The 24,895-nt window shown below is 41.6% G+C and overlaps 1 protein-coding gene across 1 annotated transcript; it reads left to right on the plus strand.

Moving 5' to 3' along the window:
- The first annotated feature begins 412 nt into the window (after window positions 1–412).
- LOC107108233 (1-aminocyclopropane-1-carboxylate synthase-like protein 1) lies at window positions 413–23,265 on the plus strand. The gene is made up of 14 exons (XM_015408642.1): window positions 413–767; window positions 1,812–1,871; window positions 4,550–4,620; window positions 5,327–5,396; window positions 6,307–6,373; window positions 7,183–7,280; window positions 8,580–8,657; window positions 11,384–11,484; window positions 13,060–13,146; window positions 14,359–14,404; window positions 18,285–18,426; window positions 19,504–19,646; window positions 20,274–20,427; window positions 22,367–23,265. Exons 1-14 carry the CDS (start codon window positions 603–605, stop codon window positions 22,543–22,545), a joined length of 1,461 nt encoding a protein of 486 aa, XP_015264128.1. The 5' UTR covers window positions 413–602; the 3' UTR covers window positions 22,546–23,265.
- Window positions 23,266–24,895: the final 1,630 nt, after the last annotated feature.

The following is a 24,895-nucleotide window of genomic DNA, read 5'->3' on the forward strand; positions in this document are numbered from 1 at the left end:
TCTATCAAAAATATATTTGCATTACAATCCGGGGTTTGTTTACCCAGAGGTAAATCTGACTCCTTACTGAAAGTAATCACAATTTAGTCCTGCCCTGGAGCGATCAGAATTGACCCTAACCAGAAACTGCGAAATTAACGGAGAAATATTTACAAGGCTTTTAAAGACAGTTGTTTGGTTGCATACTGCCTAGGGGGACTTCTTGGGGGTAGGACGCCTCGTGTTAAAAAGCCACTTTATACTATGTTTACGAAGGGAGAAAAGTGCCCTTTGCATGCGTGCCTGCCAATAAACAACTGAATAAACGGAGGTAGGCATGCATGGGCCTACTAAGGGGGGGAAAGAAGAAGGGCGGCATAAGACACCAAGAGCCGCTCCATCACTCAGGCCGCTTGGGCGGGAAAGAGGCGGCAGGGCGGGGTCAACCAAACGGCCCTGCTGATATCCTTCCGCTCTCACGACATCCTGCACAGGAGGCGCCTTCCGCCACCGCCCGGCTTCTCAGTCAGTCGCTCCTTCCTTTGTGCCTTGCTGCCGGTCTCCTTTTGTTCCGGGAGGCTGCGGCATTCCCCCGGCGGATTCCCCTCTCTCTACGCAGCGAGATGATGACCGACGGCCGGGAAGACTCGGCGGAGCTTGTAGGAGAGGCCGCCCACCGCGGGCTTTCTGCTCGGGGAGCCCACATAGCCGGCGGCGCGAACGGGCTGCTGGAGAAGGGGTTCGACATGTATATCCGGGACCCCTTTGACGCGGAGCGGAACCCGCAGGTGAGGGGCGCTCCTCGTCCCGGCCGTCCCCCCCCCTCCCCGGCCGGCTTGGGGGACCCCGCCTCGCCTGCAGACAGGGATGATGTAGGGCGACTAAAAGTGTAATTATGGAAGACCCGGATTGAGGATGGGGGCGATGTGAGGAAACGGGGTCATGTAGAGGGATGGGAATCGCTGCAGTGTCTGCATGAAGAAGAGGGGAGGAGGGTGGTAGGAAGGCGTAGGAATACTTGGGGAACGGAGTATGTGAATGTTGTAGAAAAAGGAATGTCAAGAAGGGGGTGTGGGAGGGAGTTTTGTAGGTGGGGGAAGAGAAGATGTGGGGCACAGCCCCAAGAGCTTAAGAGGGTTTGGGGGGGGGGATTGGAAGAGGATAGGCATCTTTGTATCTAGGCTGGAGCTTTGCTGCAGCTCTCAGGAGGGAAGGAGGCTTCCAGGTAAATATTCTTTATGGAGGTCAGGATTTCTGGATGGTTGGTGAACGAATGATGGCAGAAGTACTTCTACTGTTCCTTTCAGCCGGAGCTCCGCTGGCACAGCGTCGCCCTGAGCTCAAGCGGAGGGAGTTCCGTCCGGTTTGCACAAGCGGGAGGGTGACGTTATTCCCTGACCTGAAATCCCCTTGCTAGAAAACTGCTTGTACAGCTTCTTCTCACTGTTAGTCTAGGCTGCAGAAGAACTCAGCATGGGCATAAAGCTGTAGTCTTATATAAGAAAACATGCATAACCTATCTGTAGAAAATGGGAAGAAATCTCTAATGGGATATATTGATTTTAAAATGCCGAAGTAGATCCCTGATGATAAATGCAACTGTTTTTTTGACATGTCTCTAAAACGATATTTTAGTTTTGCTGTGTATAATGTTACTTCTTTGCTTATATTGTGGGAAAATATGTTCACTGTAGTAGTGTAGTTCTGTATTGCCTTTTGGTTCATTAGTTTTCTAACCAGGAAGAGTGTGCGGCAAAATTTTCAAGATTTTCCATGTTGGTGCAGAACAGCATGAGTGGCTGTAGCTCTTTAATGCATTATTTTGTTCCCAGGGCATTTTGAATTTTGGAACAAGCGAGAACAGGCTTTGCTATGATTTAATACACGGAAGGGTAAGTTTGGCTACACACATGAATAGTGTGGGTTACAGATTTTGGAAATCATAATTTGCATTTGTGGTTTTGATTTCTTGTTGAATAGTCAAACATGATGTCTGATAGTACTAAATATGCAACAAAGTAATGAACCTGCTGCATTAATAACCAATGATTCAGTAGATGGCAAGGAGGACCATGGGAATATATTCCTTGCTGCATACTGGTCCAGTGATATAGGGGAATTTCAGACAGCCAATCTATTCCGGTTCAGGAACTGTTCCCTAACGGTTTCTGGTCTGACGTTTCAGACAAAACCGTTTTAGTAACGGTTCCCTACCAGAATATATCTTCACTTTCAGACAGAAACGCTTCTGTCCCATTCAGGAAACATGGCTGAACCGTTTTACCTGCAAACTGCTTCCAAGCGGTCTCCACTTTTCTATACCATTTCTGAAACGCTACAGGGTGCTGTGTAAAATGCTCCTGTGCTGCTTTGTTTTCCAGCCCTTTTTTGCCCATCCGGGCGATAACGTTCGTTTTAGAGTGCTATGGCGCTATAACGCCATAACAGAACACCAAAACAGCGACCCCATTGGAATGCCTGGACTCCACTGGGGTACATGAGATCGCTACATCTGCCACCTGGAAACAAGTACCTCATTGGACTGCAGGCTTTGGCAGGAAATCAGGGCATCAGTGATTGGTGTGACAGATGTTGCTGACCCTTCCATGCCCACTGTGAGTCCTTGCATTGTGGGGGGATGACAGAATCCAGGAAACTCTGCATTCGTCCCAAAGAAATTATGCTTATTTCCAAGGCAGACCTTCTTGTTGAAGAGCTCCTCCAGAATCACCTCCTTCACAATAAGGAATGCAGTTGACAGGCCCACACCAAACTGATGTCTAAGTTCCCTGAATACTTCTTGCTTGGCCAGGTACCATAGGGTGATGGCCAGTCTTTTCTCCACTGGAATGGATATCCTAATGTGAGTGTTCTGCCACTCCAGACAGTGCCCCAGGTAACCAGCTAGTTCAAAAAAGGTTGCCCTAGACTTCTGGAAATTCTTCAGCCAGTCTTTATTGATCCATGTGCCCATCACAGTGTTGTTCCACCGGTCCTCACTCCTCTCTTTTACCCACCAACATCGAGGGACTGTATGGGCAGCAATGACAGGTACCCATGCCTTGATAGATGCCTTCCGATTGTACCTGGAGGGTGCATGGCTCAAGACAGGCATGTCAGTTCTCCTCCTAGAGAGATTAAGGAAGTGCGTAAGCACCTCACTCAAAGCTGCTGTGCTGCTGATCATCATCTGCAACACCTCCAGGATCAGTTGCAACAAGGTAGTTATGGAGACCATGACTAATAGATCAGTAGCCTCTCACACAAAACTACTCTAACCAGACAAGCCTACCACTTACCAACTTCAGCCCACAATGATAAGGGGTTTGCCTCTCTGCCCTTTATACCTGATTCAGCTCTGTGCCAGTCACTTCCCAGCCAATCGCCTAGTGGCATGGATGGATGCACATCAGGCTGGGTCAGCAGCATCTGTCTCACCAATCACTTGTTGCCCTGATCTCCTGCCTAAACCTGCCGTCCATTTTCTCCCGAGCTCCTGATCTCCTGCCTAAACCTGCCGTCCAGTGAGCATTTTCTCCTGAGCTGGCAACCTGACAACCCATCATCTTCCCCTGACTCACAGTGGGCATGGAAGGGTTAGCAACATCTGTCACACCAATCATTGATGCCCTGATTTCCTGCCAAAGCCTGCAGTCCAGGTGGCAGATGTAGCCATCTCATGTATCCCATTGGAGTCCAGGCATTCCAATGAGGTTGCTGTTTTGGTGTTGTGTTATAGTGCTATAGCGCCATAGCACTCTAAAATGAACGTTAAAAAAAAACCTGCCGTCCATTTTCTCCCGAGCTGGCAACCTGACAACCCATCATCTTCCCCTGACTCACAGTGGGCATGGAAGGGTTAGCAACATCTGTCACACCAATCATTGATGCCCTGATTTCCTGCCAAAGCCTGCAGTCCAGGTGGCAGATGTAGCCATCTCATGTATCCCATTGGAGTCCAGGCATTCCAATGAGGTTGCTGTTTTGGTGTTGTGTTATAGTGCTATAGCGCCATAGCACTCTAAAATGAACGTTAAAAAAAAAGGATGGAGATTGCCTGCACGGGCAAAAATGGGCAGGAAAACAAAGTGGGGCAGTCTGAAATGCCAAACCGCTTCAAGAGATGGCTCCTTACTGGTAGGGGAAAGGCTGTGTGAAATGGCAGCCCTGTATCGGTTTACTCCAAGACAGTACAATAATGGCTTTAAAACGTCTTTAAAAGGGTAATGTGAAATTCCCCGTAGTGATAAATTTAAATTCCTGTGTTCAGTATAATTGTTGGTGACGTGCATTTTTTTTCTATTCAGCCTCTCGGGCTAGCCTGAGTGGAACCACATGGTACAGTAATGCACATATCAATCTTCAACAAGGATGAAAGGGAAGATGCCTAAGCATAGTTACACCCTTCCAAGTTTGTTGAAGCCAGTGGGTATAACTCTGCTTAAGGTGGTTCTAAAACCTGGTTAATTTCTCAAACACTTTGTCACCAAGAAATAATGCTTGAATAAATTGATGAGAACAAGCTATAAATGGGAAAGTCTTTAACTACCTTTTTAAAATGTATTGACAGCTCACTAAACCTGACATGACTTATCTAGAGCCTCATTTACTGCAGTACTCCGATACACAGGGCATTAAAAGGTATGATTAATTCAACATCATGTGATATTTGGGTGCAGTTTCTCATATTAGTTTTGGTAGCTATTAATGTTGTGCCACCGCTAAATGTCATTTGGCAACCATGGTACCACTTATTGTTCACTTTACTGATTGATTTGATTTGTGTCCTGCTTTTTTACTGGGGGTTAGAAAGTGGCTCACACCATTGGTAATCTATAATTTTTTACATTTTACGTTATGAAATTAAAGCCATGAAGGTTGAAAAGTGCCCATTTGGGGGCATTTCTGGTTAGGAAAATAGCACAGGGTAAAGGCTGGAGGGCCCCCCCCCCCCGCACCACAATCTGGACTCAAATCATGAAGCATTTGCACTTGGGAAATGAGCTCCTGGCAGTGTGACATGTGGTTGATTTTCTTAAAATCAGGTGGGGGAACCTGGACCCAACGGGGGGGGGGAATCTAGTTTGGCCTTGAGCCAATCCAGGAGCAGATGTGCAATGCAGTATTTGCCTGTTTCTCTCTCTCTCTCTCTCTCTTTTTTACAGAATGTGAACTGTAGCACTAACATAAGCACTGTTTCTAATTTTTAAATCACTACAGCCAAAAATGTGTTTTCTACTCCTCCAAACAGGATCACACCCACTTTTGTATTATTAAAATGTTTTATTATGATTATGAACTGCTTAATGCCAGTGATGTGATACTGTCTGTTAATTTTATACTTCAGCTTCAGAGAAGAAATTGCAAAGTTTCTTACTGAGTATGCAAAAGCTCCATCAGCACTGGATCCAGAACATGTAAAGTACCAAAGTATTATTTCTGCTTAATACTGTGACAGTAATCTTTAAGATCTTCATTGAGGCTTTTGCAAAGGTTGCTGGGTTTTTCATCCCTTTCAAATTGTTTTGGAAACTGTGCAACTCTAAAAAGTGATGGGATGTTTAAAGACAATTGATCATGATTGCATGTGTGTGTTTTAAATGTTTAGATAGAGCAAATACCCCACATAAACGATATATTATACGTGTCCCATTTTCCTTCAGAGACCTCAGATCACCTTGCATAAGATTCTGAAGTTGTACAGGTTTTTTGGGGGGAGGGGTTAACTGGCTCAACTATAAAGGCTGGCTAATTCCTGCCCTCTCTCTCTCTGATCCGTTCCTTTAATTCATCCGTTCCTTTAAGTCATTAAAATAGCCACCTGGAAACACTGTTTTATTTTTTCAGTTTCTTTCTGTATACTTACAGGAAGCAGTCAATTACTAAATTTAGCCAGTGGATTATCACTGTATGTAATGTGAGTAGGCCATGCACAGTATCCTTCTCAGAAGATGGTTGTATTGACTGTGGCATTTTTGCTTGTGACATTCTAAGTAAAAATAAATTACCACTTGAAAGCAACCTCAGAAAATCTGAGCCAGTAAACAATATGTTGGTCTAAGTGACATATGCTTTCATAATTTCACTTATGTAATAACCCTGTAAGAATCCTGAATACAGGAATGATTGGATTCCAGCCAGTAGGATCAATATGTATAGCAGGGAAAAAGACAACTGCTTGAGTTTGAGGATATAATGGCCTCTTTTTTAAAAAGTTGTTTGAACCGCTGACAACTGGATGTGGCAAACTTGTTTTAAGTCTAAAGAAAATCAGAGCTTCAGTGGTTTGGCAGTTTTGCTCATTGTAATTTGATATTTCCCCCCAAGATTACTGTGATGAATGGCTGTTGTGCCGTCTTCGCTACTCTTTCAACTGTATTGTGTGATCCTGGAGGTAAGAAAACTTGCAGTTCAACCTTGTGCAGAATTACATTCTTTAAAATTAATGGACTTGGAAGGGTGTAATTCTGTTTAGGATTGCAGTGTTAGATACATATTACCCATAGATAAGAACCATTCTGGTAACTGATGTTTCAGTTTGTTCCAAAAAAGGGTTCCTTTTTTAATAGGCTTATCTGGGGATAATAGCTAAATCTCATACAGGGCAATCTTTTTATCACTTCATCTTATTGAAAATATGCCTTAACATAATTTACAAGTTTAGCTAAATTTCTTGTGAAATTCATAAAAGCTAAAAAATAGTATGTGCCTCTCCCATCCTAAATAACCCATTCAACCAAACTGGAGTTTGGATTAATCATAAATTGAGACATAAGAGGTGAAAATAATTACTAAAAAATTGTATATTGGTGGGCTTTTGAGGGGGGAGTTGAGTGTATGCTAGTAATAGTATTTGATTTAGAAACTTCACTTAATTAGGGCTGTTCTTTGGCACCATTCACTCAGACAGTATGAACACATAGAAAAAGATTTTGAAAGTATTAGTCTGCTATGTGCAAAGTATAGCACTAATTTTTAACAGCTGATAAACGTGCATATTGTCAATATTACGCGGTGTCGGCCCACAGCAGACCAAACATGGGTGCAATGGTATCCAATAAAGACTGGAGTCTCTCAGGCTTATGTACAAATAATATACAGTTTATTATACAAGCCTCTCACCAAATTGCAAAGTATAGCACTAATTTTTAACAGCTGATAAACGTGCGTATACGAAATTTTCATTGTGCTTTTTTGTTGCAGATGGGTATCTAATTCCTGCTCCATATTATGGTGGCATAAATTCCAAAACTTGGCTGTATGGTGGAATGCAGCCTGTTCACGTGCCCTTGTTCAGTGAGGTAAAGCTCTCATTGTTTTATTTATTCATTTAGAAAATTTGTTTATGCTGCTTTTTCAGAAACCTGCCTGAGGCACCTTACAAAATACAAAATAATAAAAATAAAACATTAAAATATATTAAAATACAGCATTAAAAACCCAGCCCAGCATTTTAATTAAAAGCCTGGATGAACCAAAAAGTTTGGCCCAGTACATTAAAGAGAGTAACATAGGCTCTCTTTAAAGCACTGGCTGGCCTCAAGGGGAAGGGCATTCCACAAGTGAGGTGCCACTATTGACAAAGCACGCTCTCTGGTTATAACCTCCCTCACACCTCTGAAGGGTGGGCCACAAAGAGTAGAGTTTGTGAGACGGATCTTAACAATATGGGAGGCGGTGGTCCTTCTGATTACCTGGCCTCCCAGGCCTTTTACGGGTTTAAAGGTAAGAACCAGCACTTTGAACTGGGCCTGGAAACATTTTGTTGTGCCCACCACCCTGATCAGAATTCTAGAGGAGCCTGCAGGTTCAGAAAAGTTGGGGACTCCATTTCTAACCATTATATTTATAAGATTATTGCCTTGTCCCATTGATACATTACAGTTTCTCAACAAATACCTCCTTTTTTCTTCTGTGTACTTGCAGAGGTGGCAGTATGTCACACCCTAAAAGAATGAATTTGGTCTCTAAGGATTTGTGCAGGAGAATGAGATGATAGAAGAATAGACTATACCAGACCATGCAGTATCACATTTTTGAAGGTTTTTCCTATCTTAACCCATTGCAACATCGAATCAGACCAAGCCACAAAAGATTCTGCACCCTTTCTCTATGCTTCTCTAGGTTGTTAGTTGCATGGAACTTTTATGCAAAAGCATATTCAAAGCTAGAATCTCACCTCCAGGCTGAAGTGGTAAAATTCATTACAACACTTCTTTGACACCTCTTTCTTTTGAAGGTGTGAACCAGGCCTGAAGACTTTTAATCTCTGCATCAGTATATATCCAGTATACAAATTATTCTTTGTAAATAGCAAATTCTTTGCAAGACTGAAACTTACAAACATCAATGAAAATATTGACCTTGATCCCAGAAATTCATGAAGAGCAATAATGGTCTCCAAATGTAGGAAGGGAATATCAACAGTACAAGAAGGAGAACTCAGGGCATGAATGCACTATTTGCTACTCATGCATTTTGCTGTCTTTCCTCTAACCACAGTAACTACCTTTAAGACTCTCAAACAAAATAGTTCATTTCACTGTAGATTATTGCAGTGAGAATTCCTAACTTCAGTTTTTGTTTTAAATTTTATGCAGGTGACTAATGAAGACGGTCGTCCATTTCAGCTAACAATTGAAAAATTAGAAATTGCATATAAGCGAGCGATGGAGCAGGTAAGAATATTTTAAACTGAACTCAGGTTGGTGTAAATTTGATTACTGTGGGTTGTATCCGGTCAGCCTTTGGCAGAAAACATGGGTTTCTCCTACATTCCCAACTCCAGCAGCCCCTTTCAATCTCTGGAAATATTATTTCTAGAGTTGTGGAAAGTATGTGGGCAGCCACTTAGGCTGGGGTAGGGGGCTGCAGTACGAAGGGATTGAAATATCTCCATGCTCTTACATCGACTCTAGACAGGAGGAAGAGGTGGCAGCAGTTTTAGCTCGTCTCATGACCTGCACACCTGTCTGTTCTTGCAATTCCTGCTAGTTCAAAAGTAATATTTATAGAGTTGAAATGGATTGCTGTGGGAGGGGGAAACCACATCTGTCAGTTCCTTCTGGCATTTGGTTGGGTCCAACCCAAGTCAACTTTGCAATGAAAATGGACACACTTCCATATAACGGATTATTAATATTGCAAACATATGCAGAGGGACTCTAGTCTAAGCCCATTGATTTCCGTGGACTTGGACTGGAATAACTTCACAAGGTCGCACTGTAAGGCTTGTAAACACAAATATTTAAATGAGTAGGAGTAATGCTTGCTATAAAAATGATCTCATTCTTCCATCCTTCATGCTGGTGTTTATAATTTTCTTGTGTAGATTTATGCGGCAATAGCGTTGTTGCTGGTTGGGCATATCACATCTGTAATATTGTAAGGCAGACCTTAACTGTTGAAGAACAAATTCTAAGCAAACAATATTAAAAAGCTGCAAGATTCGAGTCCAGCAGTACCTTAGACACCAACAAGATTTCCAGGGTGGAAGAGCTTTCGAGAGTCAAAGCTCCCATTAATAAATTGAAAGATTCTTTTTTAAAAAATGATTTTTCTTCAGATTATACATGGAAGCGTTGTAGATTGAAAGTTTGAGAACATCATAAAACATTCAAAAGCTGTTTTGATACTTTACATGCATTGCATTTCTGTGATAGTTTTAAATGGGTAAATTGCAGAAATTCCCAGTACGTTTTAACAACAACTCTGCCTCCCAGGGAAGAAAGGCATTTGATATTCCTCTGCCTTTTATGTATCTATTTACATTAGGCACATTCTTTTACCTGTACTATAGTCTCCTCAGTGAGAAAATGTTTGCAATTCATAGGGGCTCTGGAAATTGGCACCAAAATATTCCAAATTCTTTGAACACAAAATATAAATTTAGCAATGTGAATATACATGAGAACTTGGATTCTTGTATAATTTGTTGTGCATAAGACCAAGAGTCCAGTAGCACCTTAAAGACTAACAAAATTTGTTGTAGGGTATGGGCTTTTGCGAGTCACTGCTCACTTCTTCAGATACAGCTAGAATGGGAGTCCATCTGTCCTATATATTAGAAAGTGGAGTGATTTCAGAGGCCAAGTGACATTGGCAGGCAAATGACAATAGCAGGTGAATGACAATGGTAGGCGTGATTTAATTAGGTATGATATGCAGAGAGATAGTAGGTGTGGAGAAATCAACAGTTTCTCCACACCTACTACCCCTCTGCATACCACACCTAATCCAATCATCTAGCATCTGAAATCACTCTGCTTTCCAATATATAGGACAGAGTGACTCTCAAAAACTTGTACCCTGCTGCAACTTTTGTTAGTCTTGAAGGTGCTTCCTGGACTCTTTTTTATTCTGCTACAGCCAGACAAACATAGCTACCCATCTTGTTGCGCATAGTATTTTTAGAATATGTGGAAATCGTTGATTGAAAATTATTGGAAATTGAGTAGGCCTGGGCCTTCAAGGAGAAAGGAAACTGATGACAAAGAGATGCAGACAGGGGGATTTGTATAGAATGATAGACTGAAGAAATCCCAGTTGCTGACTCTTTACTGTGCAGTCTCTAGTTCTTATGCCATTGATACAGAACAAAAAGCCAGTGGGAACAAAGCCACTGCTATGGGAATAGCACTTAACTGGGACTAAAGGTTGGATCCAGCAGTAATTTTCAGTGACAGAAATTACTTCCCCTGCCCTAGTATGGCACAGAACACTTTCCAGAATGCTGCTCCTGGGACATAGGAACAGTAGAGGCAATGAGTCAGAGATATCAGCATTGAAGAAGAGAATTGGTGAAACACGTCCTTCCATAAGAAATTAGCACTGGATCCAACTCTTAATGTCGGTTTTAGTAGGGTTTACATGTACCTAACTCATGCTGCATAGCATTTTTAGGGTTTTCTATGTAAGAATAAAGATTCAGATTCAGAAACCTTTAATGGCATAAAATGTAATAAGATTTTTATTGGAATATTGTTTGTAAATTCATTTGGTAACTACATAGGTTTGTTTTAATGGATATGAAATAGCTCAGTTAATTGTGACAGTTCAAATTTTCTTATTTCATCTTAGACATTTAGTGGATAGTGGAATCATTATACTGTGATTTGGATCGTAGTAACAGTGTGGTTTACTGTGTGGTGTATTTTTAAACTATCTTTTAAAGAATGGTGTTAAAAGAGGTACTCAGACTTCCTGAAATGAAGTCTGTTGCTAAACAAAAACATCTGAACTAGTAAAATATTATGGTACTGGAATGTATTTTTTGCTTACAGAGACTTGGATTACTGTGCAATCAACCTTAGTACTTGACATTAATAAAATGGCAACTTTTCAGGCTCGTGGTCCTGTGTGACGTCGTGTTGGGGTCTCCGACTATCAGTTTTTCTTTTTTCAGGGCATCCGAGTCAGAGCATTAATCCTGATCAACCCTCACAATCCATTAGGGGACATTTACCCAGCACAGTTACTGAAAGAATGTCTAGAGTTTGCGCACAGGTTTGAGTCCTAGCGCTATTTGTTTGGGCTTGTAATTTTCCATGATGCAGAATGTTAGTTATAAAACTGATTTTGATAATCTCCTTATTTCATTTGGCATATGGTCCTCCAAGAATTAATGTTTAAAATATCTTTGTTGTAATTAAACGTTGCATGGTCATTGGTAGGGAAAAATATTAAGATTTCTTAAACCGGCAGTCTGTTTTGTAAAATGTAAAACCTACAGTTCCTATTTTGTGCGATGTTAAATAACAGAGTTCTTTAATCTGGATATCTTGATAATTTAATATTTAAAGCCTATGTCATAAAAATGAAAATAGGTGATTACCAAATAGATAGATGCCTTGATTTGAAAATATAGCCTTGTACAAGTTTATGGCGTGTGTTTATAAAATGAGGCTGATGATCAGGAGATCTAATTATGCCAACCAACCTGTAGAGGTCTAGCAGTGCAACCCTGAGTAGAATTACTCTAAGCCCACTGATCTAGGGCTCTTCTGCATCCTCATTTTCTTTGTTTGTTTGGGAGGGGGAGTTCTTTTCCAGATGTCTTTTGCTCCCTCTGGTGGTCGATTTGATATTACATTGTTATATGTCCAATGTATTACAAGCAATAGGGACACACAAGCGCAGAAAATGAGAATGCAGAAGAGCCGTTAAGACTGGAGTAGATCTGCCTAGGATTGTATAGTAAATGGTACCCAAATTAATCTTCCTCAGAAGAACTTTCATATTTTCTTGTTATTTCTCTAAGGGTCACATTCTAAGATCTAATTTTATTCTGCTATGGATTCTTGCTTAGTCAGGAAAACATTGATTTCACATGTAGTTTTGTCTAAGTAAGAATGCAAGGATTTGGATATGTACTTAATGACTAATCTAATGGAAATAGGATAGCATTTTTAAATATATATATATATAATAAATGGATACATTTTAAATTTTGGAGACTACTAGATATAATGGCTACCATTATAATAATTATCATCATGTGTGTGAAACCTCAAAGGGTAATATTCTTCCCTCCCACTCCAGGATGACCCTGAAGACTTGAGGCTGTAGTCTGCCTCTGTCATTTTATGTACTTTGAACTTTTTCATTTTTGGAAAAAGATTATTGATACCTTTGTGTCTTTCATACATACTTTGGCCTGCTAAAATTATTTTAGAAGAGCACAGTTTGGTGTGTACTTTGTGGCTTTTACTTTGTGGCTGCTGTAAAATAAGTGCATGGTGATTTTTCAAGCACTATCTGGCTTGCACAATATTGTGTAAAACTTACAAGTACTTGGTTTTAACTTGGTTATAGTACGGCTAAAATAGGGAATTCAAAAATACATTATTTGCTTAACAGAGAACTTTAGGTGTATAGAAGATCTTTGCTGAGAAGAGTAACTTGATTTAAAAACAAGCTTATTAACCAGTTTGTACTTGTATCTTTAAGTACGATATAGCTAACTTGGATGAGCATAGAAGGAAATATACGGGCTTATAAATGATTTGCTAAGGTGCAGTTGCAATAATGCAATTTTAATTACACCCACTGAAATAATTTTTGTGTTTCTTATGTATATAGATATCAATTACACATAATAATGGATGAGATTTACATGCTGTCCGTATATGGTGATACCACCTTCACAAGCATCCTTAGTTTAGATAGGTAAGTTAACATTTCTGGTCTTGTAAAAACCAATGTGTGTCATTTGGGCTTTCTAAATGGACAATCTGATAAATATTCCTGTTTGTTTGACTTTATGCAAAAATAGTCTGTACTTTAGCTGCCTCCATAAATCATACTTCAAAACAATGACTGCAGATACAGAAACAGTAGATTACTGGAAAACTGCTGTTGCTTTGTAGCTAACTCTTTAATTCATTTATTTTCAGTCCCATGAAATGGACTGCTTCACGTTTCTGAAATCATACGCAAAGTACAATGGCTGTAACTCTGCTCCCTCTGCATACCCAGGGGCTCTTCATTGGGTAGCTTGCTTTACTGCTTTACACACAGCTGTGTTACATCATGGCAGGTCATTCAGTGAAAAGTCAAAGTGCTTTAATGCCTTCCCTGGAAATGTCTAATAACATTGTCTTCCCTGAGCTCTTGTGAATGCCAACAGTTACTTTCCAGGTAGCCTACATTTTGAGATGTATATGTGTGCTTGAGAATGAATGGATCACTGGAAAATTCAGGGTGAGGCATAAGTTTTTCACTGAATGTCTTGCCAATAGTATATTTGGCATCACAGTTTACACCCCCTACAAGGGCAGAAGAGAATGGTAAGATTGTGCCAGAGCCATTCCACACCGTCTTCTGCATGCCAGAAGAGCTGGATTGTGGTCTGCATTCTTCATTTAAGACGTCACCAAATCTCTGATCTGAGCATGTCATGGTCAGGATATCGTGTGCAATGCAACCCAGTGTTGTTGTTTTTTATGGTGTAAACCATCTTGGAAATTTTGAAAGATCTGTATGCATTTTATGAATGGACCAAGTAGTCTGTGACATACCTGTTCCCTCTGCATACATAGGGATCTGCAGAAACCTTTCTCAAAATTGTTTGTGTTAGCAAAAACATTTAAACTTCTTCACTATCTAAACATAAAAGATTTTGTGTCAGTATTGTTATAATTCGAATGTCTGAAGATTTATACTATGACTGTAGTATCCTTGAGTGCATTGCATGGTGCAGTTGTTTCAGTGGATAGTACAGTTTGGTGCAGATGCTTGTATGTGCATTGGACTCCTATGCCTGCAGCAGATCTTGCTGGATTAGAATAAAATTCCTTCCAAAAACTACTTTTCTTTATGTCTGAAGACTAATATTTATTCCTATAAAACATTAATTTTCTGAAACAATCTTTTCTTAAGTTTACCAGATCCTGACCGGACACATTTTATGTGGGGATTTAGCAAGGTAGGTTTGGAACATTTATTTATATTGCTTCAAAATGTAATTGATGTTTCAAATTGTTAATTGTCACATGTCCCCTCCCCCATGTACTGCTTTTTTCTGTAGGAGGTTTTGTAACATCTTAGAACTAGTAGCATAATTATGGGCAGTGTTGCCTCTAAGCTGAGTTAATGTGAGCTAGCTCACAGTTTTTTAGCCTCCGGCTCACACATTTTTGTCTTCGCTCAGGAAGGATGGCTCCAGAGCAAACTAATTTATGCAGTAGCCAAGTTGCTTGCTCACAACTTTAATGTCAGTAGCTCACAAAGTAGAGTTTTTGTTCACAAGACTCCACAGCTTAGAGGGAACATTGATTATGGGTTGGAAAACTTAGCCCCTACTGCGTCTGCATCACAAGCCAAGCCACTGGTGTGATAGCATATTCTGTTTTTCAGGTGCTTGATGGAAACTGATGTTACAGTTAAGCAGTTTTAATGTGTCATGGGTGAAAGCATCTTTAAAGAATGCAGGAAGAACAGCTCACAATATTTGTGCACCAATTTCTAGATACAGTTCTGTAAAATACCATCTAATTTGGAACATAATTTTGAAAACTGTGTTTCATAGCTAGTCTCTATGACCTCTTCAGTCATGACACAGTTTTTCTTCACCTTCATTTCTTGAAAGAACAGTGGGTTATATGCAGTGTCTATATTCTGCTGATGGAGGAAGAGGTTCTTTGACTGGTGGATCAGACTTGTTAGATACAGCCATTGAAATTGAGCCTGAAGATTGCTGTTGATGTCTGACTTCAGTGATGCATAGCATCTTTTCCCTTTGGCTGATAGTATATAAGTATATTTAAGCACTCCTGCTTTGTAAGTTTATTTATGAACCACTTTGTTTTTGATGCTTTATGATCAAATTCCAAATGACGTCTTTAAGGTGAAAATAACATTAAAAGCCAAAAATGTATACAAAAACATACAAGGGAAAAATAAAGTATAATAAATAGCTCATTTACAGGAGCTAAACTCTTAAATCTGGCAATATAATGTGGTAATGAATTCAGCTGTTATGACTGAAAGGTGATCTATAAATAGTTTGTGAATAAATTGGTTAACATAAAATAAATGATTCCAAAGTATGCACTCTAATTTAAAAAGCATAAATGCTTTGATAAATCAGGATAGAGTTCTCCTTGTCCAGCATCCTATATGTATAATTCCCTTATGTATTGGCCATTTCCAGCTCTCCCGTTGGCTGTGCAGTGTGCTCCATCAACCATTGGCCCATGAACCGCCACTCGAGTACTCGCATGCTGTTTGGCCCATCAACCACCACTCAAGAGTGTGCTGGGTCCGCTCCTCTCCCCCACCTACTGCCAGCCCAGACACTCTCCCCTGACAGAATAAACTGCCAAAATGGCTGTCTGTCCTGACAAAGACACTTCTCCTGCTTGGATCCTGTGGGACTAACTTTTCCCTCAGTGGCTGTTGCGAGGCAACTAAGTTTGGTTCTGCCAGTAAAAAGGCAAAGGCCTTTGTGGGGAACTCATTGGGGCCAGTCCTGACTAGGGTTGCCAGCTCCAACTTGGAAAGTTCCTTGATATTCTGTGGTGGAATCTAAGGAAGCCAGAGTTTGGGGAGGGGAACCATAGACTCCACCCTCCAAACCAGCTATTTCTTCCTGGGGGGCTATTGCTGCCAATCTCCAGGTGAGAGCTGGAGATCACTCAGAATTAAAACTGCTCTCCAGATGGCAGAGATGAAGAAAATGATGGGCTGTGTGTCATACCCTGCTGCGGTTGCCTCCCCAAGACAGCCAATGTGACATAGTGCTTCAGAGCAGGGTCTTCCAGACCCAGGTTCTTCCTGTGGAAGCTGATTGGGTGATTTCAGACCACTCACAGACTTTCAGGGTAACCTACCTCACAGAATTATGTGAGCTGCTTTCATCCCCACTGTGGAGAAAGACTGTACTTTTCCTAGGTTACAGGGAGGGGGGAAGAGATGGAAACCTGAAGTCAGAGGGGTAGATAACAGTATGTTGATGGTTGGCTGGGAAGGAAATAGGATTGCCAACTCTGGATTGGGAAATTCCTGGAGATTTGAGGGGTGGAGCCTGGAGAGGGTGGGATTTGAGGAGGAGTGAGACCTCAGACAGGTACAATGCCATAGCCTCTACCCTCCAAACCAGCCATTTCGTCCTGGGGAACCATTGTTTCCAATCTCCAGGGGAGGACTGGAGATCACCCAGAATTACAACTGCTCTTTGAATGGCAGAGATCAGTTCCTGTGGAGAAAACAGTAAACTCTGTGTCATTATGCCCTGCTGAGGTCACCACAGCAAATTGACGCTTAATGCCCAAGGCCAGGGCACCCACCCAGAGCCTTTTTCTAGATCTTGTTGTATTTATTTCCACAACGGCCTTATTCCTAGTTATTTAGAAGAATCCCAGCAGTCACTGGTAATGGACATTCTGCACAGCTCTGGTTGGGGCATGACCTGGGTTCAGTTCAGACACCATTAAAAATACAGCTAGTGTGATTGTCTAAATGTAGGGCACTCCACTAACCATGGTTGGTTAGAGCTTATCAGGTCAGGATCTCAAATGATACTTTTAAATTAGTTTATTAACCACAGTTAATTGTGCTGATGTGGGTAGGACCTGAAGAAATGTGCACCTTCCTGTCCATGCTTTGACTGTGATCTTTCTGAAAAGATGATGCCAAACCAGGTTAGGGAAATATTTCAGCAAAATGGAGAAAAACATGGAAAGTGGATGATAATGTGTGGGTGCTGCAAGTTAACTGGAGCAACTCTTCCATGTGGAAGCAACCAAAGGCTCTGTTCACATTGTAAATTGCTTATCTGTAGCATCCAGCAGCATATCGAATTAGACGCAGAGTATCTGTTCTACTATCCTGAATGCAGGAGGATAGAGAGAACATAATGGTTTATGTTACTACATGGCCTGTCACTACAAACAGTTGGGCTCCACTGTGGGTGCAGTTTCCACATACTGAGGCTCCTATCTGAGACTAGATTTAGGGGAACAGCAGAAGTCTCCAAACTAAGATTTCTAGTCTTAATAAGCACTAACTTACGAAAATACTTTGGGAAAAGACTTCACATTTCCTTGCTTTAGTTAATGTCCTTTTTTAAAAATGATTTTTGTATATGGCCAGGGACCAGCATACCTGCAGTACCGCCTTTCCCCATATATACCCCAGAGAGCACTTCGGTCAGGTTCTCAAAAGTGATTGCCCTCCCTGGCCCTAAGGAGGCCAGACTGGCTATTGCCAGGGCCAGGGCTTTCCCAGTGGCAGCCCCATCCTGGTGGAACGAGCTCCCGGAGGAGATCAGGGCCCTGCGAGACTTTTTGCAGTTCCGCAGGGCCTGCAAGACGGATCTCTTCTGCCAGGCTTTTAGTTAGGGAGCCGCTACTATTATAGAGCCCTGGCTCTTGGTCCTTAACATATTGGAATCTAACATCTAACCTGTGCCTCAGGGAGATCCAGAGCAGAATTACCTTCAGAGAGTTAAGCCATCTTGGATAATCAATTGCAGCACTTTATGTAACAGTAATATCAATGGAATTGTTTTTAACTGTATTTATGTATTGTGAGCCGCCCTGAGCCTGCGTTGCGGGGAGGGTGGGGTACAAATTTGAATAATAAATAAATAATAAATAAATTGTAAAGCACTAAGATGTTTGCTTGAAAACTAAGAAATCCCATCTCCATGATCAGAATCAGAAATACACTAGAAATTGATTTTCCTTCACATTAATTGTGAATAATACAAATATATAAATATATTTTGCATATTAATATTTTAATTAAAATTAATCTTCTCTTCTTCTTTGCTCTTGTCCTCCCCCCCCCCCCAAAAAAAAAAGGATTTTGGCATGTGTGGTGTCAGAGTTGGCATATTATATACCAGAAATGATGAAGTCAGGAAAGCTGTTAATAAGCTGGCAGTTTTTCATGCATGTCCTGGACCAGTGCAACATGTTCTCAGCCAGTTTCTTAGTGACCGAGGTTAGTAAATCTAAGGACACCATGGTACTGTTTATATCTAATTCTCATGTGTTATGCATAAGTCTAAGATTGCATTCGGACATTACAGTAAGCTGCAATTAAGCTGAATGAATGAATCTGACTTGTTTCTGAATCTGTATACAGGACTTACTTCTTCTCTTACCCTCTTCTTTTTGCATGACGTATCGTAGTTAGAAACTAACTCAGCTTACCTGTGATATACAAATACAGGTGTATGGCTCAACCAGCAGGCTTGTATTAAAATCCTAGTTGGTGTAGGAACAGGGTTGCCAATTACAGGATGGGAAATTGCTGTGGATTTAGGGTTGGAGCCTTGGGGAGGGTGGGGCTTCAGAGGAAAGGACCTCAGGAGGTCATAATGCCATAGATTCCACTCTCCAATGCAGCTGTTTTCTCCAGGGGAGCTGATCTCTAGAGGCTGGAGATTGGTTGTAATTCAGGACATCTCCAGGCCCCACCTGGAGGCTGTCAACCCTATGTAGTGAAACTAGTTTCAGTAACCCACATGGCTGCACTTGTGTATTGTGGATAACCACAATTAGTTTTTAAGCAGGATTCTCTGCGAGAAGGGAGGAGTAAGACCACCAGCATGCTGAGTTTGTGCATGTGTTGACTGACAACATCTGAATGTAGTCCAAGTTATGAGTTCCAGCCCTAAACATCAGGTGCATCTGAATTGCAGCTCAGGGTGACCCAGCCATTTCCTTCTTTGAGTGTAACCAACCCAGTGCCTTAGTCAAGTTGGAGTGAATGATTCATTAATACCCTGCTGTAATGTAAGAAGTATGGAACGTTGGGTGCAATTCACATCTCACTGAAGTCAGCACCTAAAAAGATAGGTTCACCATAGCTATTAGCGGTGATGACTTGATGGAACCTCTGTATTCAGAGGCTGTTCACAGGGACAGGCTTTGGCTTCTGTGCTCTGCTGTTAGGCCTTCTAGGGGCATCTTGTGGGTCACTGTGTGGGACAAAAACTAGGTTATATTGCCAATGGTTTCATTGAGCTCTTACAGCTGTACCTGAATAATACAATTTGTGTTCTTATTTTGACAGAATGGCTGGATAATGTGTTTTTCCCTACCAACAGAAGAAGGCTTAAGGAAGCTCGGAATATTCTTGTGGATGGTCTTGCAGAGATAGGAATACCTGTTTTTAAAAGCTCAGGAGGATTATACATCTGGGCTGACTTCAGAAAAGTATGTGAAAAAATCTGGAGATCAGGAAGGGTTGGCTGAAGGAAATAAGTACTGCTGGCTTTTTTTAAAATGCTGAACTTTAATAATATTTGGCATCTATCTGTGCATATCAAGTGCTCAAAGTGCTTTATGTTCATCGTCTCAGTAATCCTTACAATGAGGCTGTGAGAACAGTGGCTTACTTGAAGCAGCCTAATGAGTTTGTAGGTGAAATGTGATTAAAAGTGTGGACTTCCTGGCTCACTCCTTTAGCCACTAGAGTGCATCAGGTGGTGGGTGGGAAATAGGCTGTTGTTCAGTGGATACTGGAAGCATATGTGCAGGTAGAATCTGATGTCCATTTTTTGTGCCTGGTGGTATTGGCTGAGACAACTTAGACTGGCTAGAGTTAAAGTTGTAATGTACTTAACCTAGTGGTAGGATTAAGAAAAAAACTGGGACAATTTTGCATCTGGTCCTGAAGAAATAGGTATTTTGTTTTTGAGCCATGCAGTAGGTCAATCTAGGCAAGCTCTAATGATTCTGGCCATGTTGATACTTTCAGAGAGGGTAAAGTGCTTTTCTGTTTTGATAATGTGGCTTTATATGGTGTTCTATTAATGTGTTATCCTTTGTTTTTCTTCTTAGTTCTTAAAGTCACAGACATTTGAAGCTGAAATGGATTTATGGTGGAAGCTTCTCCAAGAAAAGCTTCTTATTAGTCCTGGGAAAGCCTTTTGCTGTTATGAACCTGGATGGTTTAGATTGGTCTTCTCTGATTCAGTAGATAAGATTTACTTGTGTAAGATTAAATTTTGATATTTTTTTCACCCCCGCCTGCCCCCAGCATGATACAACCATTAATTTCAGGCTATCAGTATGTTCCATGTTGGGTCTGGAAAAAATTAAACTGACAAAAGCTTTTTTTATGATAATATATATCATCATCATAAAACAGTTCAATCCTATGCAGTTACTTCAAATTAAGCCCACTGAAATCAGTGGACTTAGACTGGAGTTAACTTGATGTATGATCACACCAATTTTCCTACATAGGCCCCAGTCACACGGGCCGGATAACGCGGGGGGGGAGGCGGGACTATTTGCGCCACTGCAATTAGAGCCGCCAGAACGTGATCCCACGCGTTGGCAGCATGCCACGGTTCCTTCCCTCCACGCCTGCGCATCGAGGTGCCGGAGGGAAAAGCCGTGCACCGGCAAGATCACACCGAGGGAGTCCAGAAGCAGCCTGTGGCAAACCGTTTGCTAGTACCTTCGAGGAGGTAGTTTTTTATTGCACATTTTCAGCGGTACGCCACGGGTTGACCACGGGTGCGCTCCAATTGCCAGATGTTGCGGTGTGATCGCGCCCGGAAAATCTGCCATTCGATCATGGCTCTCCCGCAGCAAATTCAAAGGTTCACATTGCTTGATTATACTATTCTTACATTCTCTGAATTCTTATCTGGACATTGCACTAAAATAAGTCAACTGGGGCTGCGGTCACACGGAACATTAGCCACGTAAAAGAGACTGAAGACAGGCGGATTTTCCGGGCGCGATCTCACACGCACATCTTGGAAGCGTAGCGCTTATGTGGCACAACCAAGGCTTCCTGCCAAAAACACGCAGCAAAAAACTAGTACCTCGTTGGTACTAGTTTCCGGAAACCGCGGGGCAAGGGTGGGCGTCTGATCGCATTTCCGGTGGCATCCGGCGCCCGCCCATGTCCCCTTGCGGAAAAGGGTTTTTCCCCCCCCAAGTCTCCGTGGATGCGCACACGCACCCAACGAAGCATGCACATTCGTCGTGTACACAAAAAAAGAAAACCAGTTTGCCGCACCGCGCGCTTCTTTGTTGCGCGCAGGCGTGTCTTGTGATCGGCACCTCTCCCTACCCACAGAACCTCCACGGTACCTCCACAGAAGGTCTGATCGCTTAACGGCGCGTTAGTTTGCCCCGGGGCAAACAGCCATGCTTCCCCCCCGCAGTTTCCTGCCCATGTGACCGGAGCCTGGGAGGGCCAAAAGCTGATCCTTGTTCTTAAGGTCTTCAGGAAGGCAAAATTCCAACTGGCATGTAAATATGTGAAAGCTGTCATCTGTATAACTGTTTCTTCAAAAAGCAGAATTGCTTGATTGGCTCAGGTCCGTAGCTTATAGCACAACAAAGACTTTTCTTTAAAACAGAACTCTTCCCCCCCCCCCCCCCCCGCCCCCCCCCCGGGGCGCCCTCTTCCATTTTTTTTTTAAAAACCCTTCCCCCCCCCCCCCCGAGATATCCCAGAGGGTACCTTATTAGCCTTTTATTAATGGACTTTGTTTTGGCAGCAACAGACTTAAGTGTTTATGAGCCAAAGCCTGCATGCATCGGACAAATTGACCCTTGACTCCCACAACCTTATGCCACAATAAAAGTATTGATTAGGGATGGGCATAAACCAAACCGTAAAGTAAAAATAGCTGAGAACTTAAAAGGGACTGCAGAAGAAAATGCAAAAAACAGCTGAGTGGCAGGGAGCTGCCCGCTGCTTTTTGCACTTTACTGTGCAGTCTGTTTGAAGGGACTGCACAAGAAATCACAAATGAAAGCTGCAGCGGGCTCTGCGGCTCAGTTGGTTTTTTTTTTGCACTTTCTGCAACCACACACACAAACACCCAGTTTAAAGGAACCGCAGTCTCTTTCAATGGGGTTTGTGGGGCCATGAAACCCGTAATTTATTTATTACTCTTTATTTTTAGGCATTCAGAGACTTCAACAAATGCTGCATGACAAGATAGATGAATCCATTCCCATCTGTTCATCTCTTGTAAAAAATGAGTATTGCAAGTCAGATGATGAAACTTCTAACTACATGAGCACTTCAGTGGATGATGTTCCAGAAGGATGTTCACACCTGAAAAAAATAGCTGTTTTTTGAGAACTTGAATACAGATGCGTCATGTTTTTCTTTTATTGTATAACTTCTCACTGTTTGTGATTGTAACTTCACAGGCACGCCTTTCTTTCATTGTAACTTGTAGTTATCAACTTGGTTAGTAGAATACTTGAACTGTTTTTTATGTTTTTTGGAATCTAGCATGCATTCTTCCCCAATTTTCCTTTTCCTGGAGCACTGAAGCCTAACTTGGACATGACAGTGGCAAAATCCCATGCCGAATTCATGAATTGTAGAGGGGATGATTTAAAGTGCTTTGGGGTGGGAAGGATGAAAAAGTTCAGTACTTATTTCCCGACAATATTGCACTTTCCCCTGGTTTTATAGGAATTTGATCATGCCACTATAACACCTAGGTTGGCCTCAAAGCATGGCTGTAGCTTCAGGCTTGTTTACACTTCTCGGTATTTAAATTTGTTGATAACAAAGACATAACATTAGTGCTTTGAATATGGACAGTTTGCTTAGTGTATCTTGGCCCACCAAGAGCAAAACAACTTTATACTATGTATACATATCTTAAATTAGAAAATACTGAAACAAATAATAACTAGCTACTGAATTTCTTCTGAATTGGTAGACAGCAAAATGTTCAGTTATTCAGAGTCCTTTAAAACACTGCTAAGATTTCTGAATGTGCACAACTGTAAACGCTTTCTACGAAAGTGTTCAAATTTCTAGTTTCATTCTTGGCTTTTTAAAACAGGCTGTTTATATATTGTACTGTTTAAATTATGTTTGCAAAATTGTCATTTGATAAGATGTAAAATTGAATCCTGTAAATACTTTTTATATGCATATACTTGTTTTCTGGTGTTATTGGCTGTGGAAGGAATGGGGCATAGGGATTAATAGTGAACGTTGATGTTGAGTTAACTGAAGTATGCTATAAAAAGAGTGGGTGGGGGGAAGACATCTGATCTTAATTTGGTAGCCACCTGCTGTAGCAACGTAGCTACAACAATATCAGGGAAGGTTATTTTTTTACTCCCAAGTCCTGATACATGGAGCAGTAATGTCTTCAAGAAATTGGTGGGAAAGAATCCTTACAGCTGATCACAAAAGAAATATGAGTTGGCACAATAATAAAGGTCTGAAAATGGCAAATATGATTTAGGATGCATTAGTGGAAGCACATCATTCAAGCTACAAGGGAAAGAAAGCTCTGCTGTACCCCAGGCAGTAGTCCTTAGGGGTGTGCCTTCGAGTCCACCTGAATGGAAAATATACCTGGAAAACACCATATCGGTATTTTTGGGGTATATTTTGGCTTCCCAAATGTATTGGATTTTTTGGGAGAACCGTAAAATAATCCCCCCAAAAAAATCCTGGATATACCAGCAAAACTGGGCTGCCCAGTAGAACTTGTGGGGAGAAATCTCCCCGCAGAATTGGCTCCTGGGCAGGCTTTGTTGGACAGTCCAGTTTAAAGAGACTGCCCAAAGGGGCCCTAGCTGAACCTCCCCTCAGTTGTTTTTAGTGGCTTTACTACTCCCCCCCCCCCTTTTTTTGGTCTGGGTCAATTGGTCCTGAAATTTAGAATTTCTGAAAAATCCTGGATCCAAATACTTTACCAGTATTGGGATCTGGGTTTTTTCAGGAATCCCAAAATTTGGGTGTGTGTGTTTTCCAATGGACCTGAACGGAAAAATACAGAGGGAAAAATTGTGCACCTCTAGTAGTCCTGTGTCCTCCAGATGCTACAGAATTGGAACTGGTTCAGAGGTAAGAAGGAAACATGGTTGTGGATCTGGAAAATGGGCTCCGTCTTCAACATCACCAATATTAAGACTATATTGTTTTGTTTTACAAATGCAGAAAAAGGTTCCATGGTTCTGGGCAACTGCCTTGCTACCTCTAGAATCTGGATATGATTCATTGTAGTAAATATACTAGGGTATTTTCTGCACACTTCTGGTTTTCTTAGCAGTTGATCCGCGAGCATTGCAATCAGTTTGGGCAGTTTTTCTGCGCATGCCTTAATAATCTCAGGATTTTCAAAGTGTTGGTGTCAGTGGTTTTTTTAAAAGACAGTATCCATATACTGCTGTATATCTGAAAATGAAGAAGAGTAGGTTTTTGTACTCCACTTTTCTCTACCATTAGGGAGTCTTAAAAGTGGCTTACAATTGCCTTCCCCTCCCCACAACAATCACCTTGTGAGGTAGGTGGGGCTGAGAGAGTTGTAACTGGCCCAAGGTCACCCAACAGACTTCATGTGTAGTGAGGAATCAAACCCTGTTCTCCAGCTTAGAGTCCACTGCTCTTAACCACTACCCTGGCTCTCTCTGAGTACAGCTTTAGAAGAAAAAAACAGCCTGCCCTAGTGTCA

This window comes from Gekko japonicus, unplaced genomic scaffold (genome assembly GCF_001447785.1).
Source record: "Gekko japonicus isolate JY-2015 unplaced genomic scaffold, Gekko_japonicus_V1.1 scaffold1868, whole genome shotgun sequence".
In the NCBI taxonomy this organism is placed as follows: Eukaryota; Metazoa; Chordata; class Lepidosauria; order Squamata; family Gekkonidae; genus Gekko; species Gekko japonicus.